The 7605-nt window shown below is 35.3% G+C and overlaps 1 protein-coding gene across 1 annotated transcript in view; it reads right to left on the bottom strand.

Moving 5' to 3' along the window:
• Positions 1–7605, bottom strand: part of Eml6 (EMAP like 6) — a 251167-nt gene that overhangs the window by 83057 nt on the left and 160505 nt on the right. The window contains exon 18 of the mRNA XM_010615906.2: positions 1399–1499. Within this exon, the coding sequence (XP_010614208.1) occupies positions 1399–1499 (101 nt within the window). The remainder of the gene's footprint in view (positions 1–1398; positions 1500–7605) is intronic.

Genomic DNA, 7605 nt, shown 5'->3' with positions numbered 1-7605 from the left:
GGAAACAAAAAAAAAAAAAAAAAAAGGAAGCCATGTACTTTATATCAGGACTATAGAAAATATGGCTTGAAGGCATTTCAGAAATCAGCAATATCCTAACCTTTGCTGATGCAAGGGTGAAGAATCGTCATAAAGATTTTGAGAAGACAGCCTGTGGGACCACTGCTAGAGAAGCGCTGCCTAGTGAATTGGTTCCTGGGATTTATTTCACAGTGCTCAGCCATTCATGTACTCAGAAGCCTCTGCAGCTATGATCCAAGGGGGACTGACTATAGCTTGAGCTGGCAGCAGATGTTGGCATCATCTATGTGGTGCTGAGTTTTACATACATGCAGAATCCAAGAGTTACAAGGTCATGGAGTCTTCCATTCAGATTTCAGAAGAAGGCCTTGGAGGCCAAGCAGTGGGCCCCTGAAAGGGTTGTGTGGGAGGCTGTGAGAGTGAAACCAAAAGTGCAGTGGAGACCCAAGGAAGCTGGAGGTATCATGAATGTGGAACATATGCTAAGGAAAGCCACAGCTATGAGCAGAGTCACCCCAAGAACAAGGCCATGAGAAATGCAACTAGCAATTCCCCAGAGGTGGAACCATCTAAGCCTTTTGGAGTTCACATTTACATATAACTAGCCCCAGGTACTAGACATGGAGCTATAGGATTTAAAGTTTGCCCTACTGGGTTTCAGTCTAATCCAAAATAAACTACTTCTTTAAATTATGTGTGTTGTGCTCCAGTGACAAGAAAATGACTAAGATGAGCTCCATCAGGACAATCACACATAGACTCACTCTCTACATGGAAACTGAAACAGTAGCCTGTTTGGTTTTGTACATTATGAGATTGGGCTTGGTACCAAAGCTGTTGCTAAGGATTCAGAAACAATCACAATAATGACTTATTATTAAAAAAAATAAGATACTCTTCCATATTTTGTCATGCTTATTTACTCATTACTATGAACATATAATCCACAAATATTTATTTTGACTACTTCTGTGTGCAGTCAGGATTTATGCTAAATCCAGTGATAGATTAATAAAAGAACTCTCAAAATATTCAAAACTTTATGCACTCGACCAAAATGACTATTTCCTGCTCAGTCATCCAATATAATTATTGCTTTCAGAACAGATGTCTAAATATAAAAATCACTATTTTCACAGCAGCACATTTTTTGAGGCTTTCTAGACATTGTTGAATATGCATAGGCTCACATACTATTTTAAGTTTCATAGTGGAGACATTAAATAGTCTAAAGTAAATTTGGGAGAGAATATTTGTTAAGCAAATTTTGTCTTAATTTGCAGAGATACAAGCCACACAGTGGCAATGGTCCCAACCCCCGACGTGCCTGGAGAAAAGCTCTCAGCTACATAAATGATAAACCCAAAATGACAGTACCTGCTTGTTGCCAGAACTTGATGTGCTTAATCCCAACTGTAACCAGTTTATCAACATGATGTGGGTTACACTTTACCACAAATATTTTATCTTTATGTCCTCTGTAAGAGAGAAAATGGAAAAAAAAAATCTAGTTTGGCTGGAAGCATTTATTGGTACAGAGTTATGAAAAACATGCATTTGATATAACTTTTATTAAGCATATCTAACTGAACAACTAAATTAGAAAATGATGTAAAATATACATGGGGTCTAGAGTGAAATAATGTGCTTTGCCTTTTCTGTGCATTTTTGAGCCCTTTTTATGCTAACATTACTACCAAATCTACTTACTTATGGTTTAAGCAAATTAATAAAATCTTTAAAATGCATCAGAATAGTTTTGTGAGATAAAGCTAATGCCACCAACTGTAGGACTGCAAGTAAATCTGGACACATGGAGATTTTGTGTAGAGAGGAGGAGATGGTAGGTCCTACAATAGTATCAATGAAAAGCTTCAAACATACCATTCTCTCTATGGAAGGTATCATTTTGGCTTAAACACTTTTGCTTAGAAAAGTAAACACTATAAATTGAAGCCCCTTACCCATGACCATTGAGAGAGAAAGGATATCATCTAATATTTCAAGACACATGAGAATGCTAAACATTCAGAAATGTAAGTTTATATCCCAAGGAGCAGAATTTTAGTTTTATAAAATAAGACCAGATCTTAGACCTGAGTTATAGACCTGCTGTCACAATGTTGAGGAAACTTCTGTTTTAAGAGTTCAGTCATCATACTAGAATCTAAGGATTTCCTGGTCTTAATGGACTACATAATGAATGTATTAATGTCTTTAAATGTAAACCATCACTAACAAAAAGAACATGAATAGTAATATACCTTATTAATACAGATATAAAAGTCTTAACATATTAGCAAACTGAACCCAAATGCACAGTATTAGCAAACAGAATCCCAAAAGCACATTAAAAAACAGTACATTATATCCAAATGCAACATGGCTCAATGTTAAGAATCTGCATAACATAACTCATTGTATTAACAGAGGTGAGGAGAAAAATCACGTTTTATTTTCACAGTTGCTGCAAAGGTATTTGACAAAACTCTCACTCATGATTTAAAAAAAAACACTCAAAGCAGGAAGCAAAGGATGCTTCAAACTTATTCCTTGTATATTCTTATTTTCCTGCACTCTCTGTTATTGAGATATCCAGACTTATTCATGACAACTATACGTGGGCTGGTTCTCCATGGCTGGTACGCCATTTTCCTTTCTTAAAGACAGAACTTGCTAGAACATGATTATTCATGGGGTGTGTGAACTCAAAAGTCAGTTTTTTACTTAGTGGCATTCCCAATAGTCAGGAACAAGACTATTACCACTACCATGTAACACTGCATTGAATACATTAATACAACTAGCCACAATTTTAAATGTTAAAGGCAGAAGGGCTGAAATGAAAGAGGTAAAACAACTATCTGCACATGAGGTAATTATGATAGACGAAAAATTCAAGTAAGAATAATGTAAAAGTGACAAGGTAATTTAATGAAGTTTCAGAGCATAAAATTACACATTAAATAAAAATCTTCATATACATAATTAGTTGAATATAAAATTAAAGATGAAATAAATATCTTTACATATACAATAATCAGCTGAAAAACAATAGAAGAGAAGACTAAGTAACAACAAAAATATCAAAGCATAAATGCAACAAGTAGGCAATATATATCACTGAGAGGGAAATAAAAAAGTCACATCTCTAAGATAGAAAAGTAGACTTAAAAAAAATATTCCTTATTCTTGCATAGCAAAACTCAATCATAAAGATGCCAATTCTCATTAAATCCAGTTGATATCCCAATCATTACTACATAACTGGTCATCTGATGAACAACAGTCTCCAGGTTTCCATAAGAATTTGACAGACATTACAATGGAAAAATTATGGCTAGTAGGCTATTTTTTAGAATGCTAATATATTAATGATACTTACTATAAATTAACTATGTTTTTCTCAATTCAGTTTATATCAATTTATTTGCTATTAGAATTACACAAATATACATGAACTGATGAAATACGAGGGTGGAAAGAGTTTTTGAGTTTCTATGAAAACTTAATTGAATACTTTAGAAAGAGTTGATGAAAGTAAGTCAAACAGATAATTTTTGAATTGGGTGTGGATGATACAGTGGGGGAAAATGCCAATTCTCCCTTAGTTTATAAATTCAACTTGATTCTAATACAAAGACCACTGGATACAGCTTCTGTGATGAAAAAAATATATAGTAACAGTGTCTGAATTAACTGACAAGCCAATGGCATAATAGAAAATCTAAAAAGGATCTGCCAAAATATTAAAACATAGTGTATAATACAGATAGGGCCTTAAATCAGGAGGAAAAGTGAACTTTAAATTAATTTGTGTTTGATACCAATTGTACCAGAATAAAATGGTACAGCTACTTTGGAAGATAATTTATCTATTTCTTACAAAACTAAACATATTCTTGACACTCCTGCCACATGAACTAATAACTGTGTTCCTTGGAAGTGAATCCCATTGGTATTTACCCAAATGAATTGAAAACCTATATCCACACAGAAACCTACATATGGATGTTTGTAGAAGCTTAATTCATAATTGCCAAAACTTGGAAGCAACACAGTTGGCAAATGGATAAGTAAACTATGGCACATCTAGACAATGGAACGTTATTCACCAAAAAGAAATCAATTATCAACCCATGAAAAGACATGGAGGAAACTTAATGTTCTATTAAGTGGAAAAAGCAAATTGGAGATGTCATATGATTCCAACCATATGACATTCTAGAAGAGGTAAAATTATGGAGGCAAAAAAATTAGTGGTTTCCAAAGGGTAAAAAGGAAGGAGGAATGAATAGGTAGAACAGAAAGGACTTTTAGGGCAGTGAAACTATTCTGTGCATTTTATCATGATGGATGCATGTCAATATGTATTTGTCCAAGCCCACAGAATGTGTAGCAGCAAGAGTGAACTCTAACGTGAACCACAGACTTTGGATGATAATGACGTGTCAGTGTAGGCTGATCAGTTGCAATAGATGTAGCACTTTGGTGGGAGATGATTACAGTGGAAGAGTTGCATGTGTAGAGATGAGCTACCTGGGAATTGTTGTATTTTCCGCTTCATTTTGCTGTGAATTTATAAGCACTCTAAAAAAATAAAGTTTCATTAAATGGGGAAATAAATGATATTTGGAATATCTTGATAGCTGTATGGAAAAAGGATTGAGTTGGATCTGTTTCTTACAATAAATACTAGGATAAATTCTAAATGCTTTAGAGATCTAAAATGTGAAAGATTAAGCAATAGAACATGAGAAGAAATTATGGGTAATATCCTTTTTAATATGAGGAATAAGGAATACTTTTGGTACTGTGACATCTCAAAGCAGTGTAAGACATAAATTTAGCCGTGTAAGAATTTAAAAGCCGGGGATTTAGCTCAGTGGTTCTGGTGACTGCCTCACAAGAGCAAGGACCTGAGTTCGATCCCCAGTACAAAAAAAATAATTTAAAAATTTCTGCATAATGAAAACACCTTATCAAATGTCAAAGACACCGAACAGAAAAGTATCTATAAAGTATTCTTGTCTAAAGAATTGAACAAACAAGGAAAATATATGCAAATCATATATCTGAGAAGGGACTTGTCAAAAATATATGTGCTAGCTTTCCATCACCATGACAGAATACCTGACAATAACAATTTAAAGGAAAAAAGATTTGTTTTGGCTCATGGTTTCAGCTCATGGTTACGTGGCTCTGTTGTTTCTAAGCCAATGGCAAGGAAGAAACATGTGGTAGGGAGGTGTGGTGCAGAAAGCTGTCATCTTTTTTTTTAACATTTTACATATTTTAGAAAGCTGTCATCTTAATGGTAGCCAGGAAAGGGGTGGAAGGGAGAGACAGGGAGGAAAGGAGGGAGGGAGAGAGGGAGGTTACCCTTCAAAGGCACACCCCTAATAATCTACTTCCTCCAAGTAGGCTGTATCTCCTAAAAGCCCATTTCACTAATGAATTTATCAACGCATTAATCCTCTTCATGAAGTTAAGCCTCACAATCCCATCATTTCCCCCAAAACCCACCAGCTGGCAATCAAGACTTCAACAAAATGAGTCTTTTGGAGGACTTTCTAGGTCCCAACCATAATGTTAACAACTTTTACAACACAGTGAACAAATGGACCTATAAAAAAATGCACAGTGTATCTGAGTAGCCATTTTTGTTTTAGCTTATACACAACAGAAATTTATTTCTCACTGTTCTGGAGACTGGGAAGTCCACAATCAAGTATGGGCAGATTCACAGTCTAGAGCTTCCTTTTTGGTTTATAAATGGCTCCTCCTCGTGGCATCCTCACAAGGTGGAAAGAGCAAGATAGCTCCCTGGGGTTTCCTTGTCAAAGGCACTAAGTGCATTGTTGAATGATACACTCCTATGTTCTGATCACTACCAATGATCTCACACCTTAATACTATAATTTTAGGGAATGAGTTTCAACATAATAGATATGAGTGTCATAAACATTCAAACCATAGCATTGGAAGTGGGTTTATTGTGCTTGTTATACTATTTTTCTTCTTTTCTGTGTAGTCAAAATATTTCACATATATTAAAAATTTTCAAATCACATCTTCATAAAGAACCAGCATATTCTGCATTATTCTATACCCTCTTCCCTTTTAGTAATCTTTCTGACTCTTCAAAATTGTAAAGGAGAAGTCCTCTGAATAGCCATCTCTACAAAGAAAATACACAGGTGGTCAGTAAGCACATGGAAAGATGTTCAACATCATTAGCCATTAGCAATTTGGTTTTCACATTTTCCTTTCAGAACTTTTTCACTTGCAGGGGTTTGATCTTGTGTGTTATTTGGTTTTCTCTCTTCTCATGGAGGTAATGCATGGCAAGAGGACTAGATCTCCAAAAAGATTTAAAATGGCTTATAATATAGAATAATCATGTAATATAAATTAGGCAGTGAAATGACATACTGGTCAATGAAAAATAGCCAGTTACAGAGAAGTATGCACAATATCTATACATGAATAAAAATAACACTAGAAGACTATACTGAAAATACATGCCAAAAAGTAAATCAGCCCTGTCTGGATTGTGGAATTAGAGATGATTCTCATTTTCTTCTTGGTGTCTTTCTGTGCTTTCTCATATTTCTATAATAATCATTAATTACTTTTGAAAAGAATGTTATTTCTGAAAGAGATGCAATTTTTTAAAAAAAGAAAATGGAACAGGAAATGTATCAGTATCCAAGAAGTTCTGTCATCTTCATTAAGTATATGTAAAGGAAGGATCCTAAAATATAGCAAGCAATGAAACTAATATGGAAAGGCTCATCCTGAAGTTCTGCTACTAGGAGAAAAAGAATTCTGAGACGTCCAAATTTAATTATAAAGGCGAGGAGGATGGAGTGGAGACATGAGGGAAGATTACCAGTTAAGGGCCCAAAGCAACAAAAGACCACTTCACCTTCCTGAATGTATGTTCAAAACTTTACCTTCAATCCCATCGCAAGCCCTCAGGTGTGTGTATCTGTATCTTGCTTTATAATGGCAACAATGACTTCTATGGAGCCTTCCCCTTTGTGTTATCTGCACCAACTAATCTGAGTTCAGTGTGGGCAGTTTGTGCCTTCTTTCCCCAAATTTGCCTCACTAAAGTGCCCTTAGCAGTAGGTCCAGTGGATATTTATTTTTCCATCTGGCATTTAGGATTATTCCTGAACCCCATCCTCTTTCTGTCTGGCATCTGCAAAGATTCCATAAGCTTATTGAGAGAATCTTCAGTCTCAAGAGTTTTGATTTAACGGACCTTCATTATTTCCCTAAGCTTTCTCACAGCAAAACCACTTAGGATTAACAATGGAGTCCATGTGCGCATGTATGTGTGTGCATGTGTGTTTTACTGGGGATCTAACCCAGGCAGCTATATTCCAGCCCTTCATTTTTTTTTTTTTTAATTTTAGACAAGGTCTCAGTAAGTTTGCCCAGATGGAGACTTGAATTTATGATCCACCTGCCTCAACTTCCCAAAATGCTAGAATGACAGACATGGGCCACGGGCCACTGCACCCTAGAAGTATTCTTGTTAAGCTTTTTTTTTTTTTTTTTTTTTGGTCCCCT

The sequence above is a fragment of the Fukomys damarensis genome, unplaced genomic scaffold, assembly GCF_012274545.1.
Source record: "Fukomys damarensis isolate Sample0158 unplaced genomic scaffold, DMR_v1.0_HiC HiC_scaffold_2, whole genome shotgun sequence".
In the NCBI taxonomy this organism is placed as follows: Eukaryota; Metazoa; Chordata; class Mammalia; order Rodentia; family Bathyergidae; genus Fukomys; species Fukomys damarensis.
Note: the sequence above shows the minus strand (reverse complement) of the source record. Positions and strands in the feature narration are given on the sequence as shown.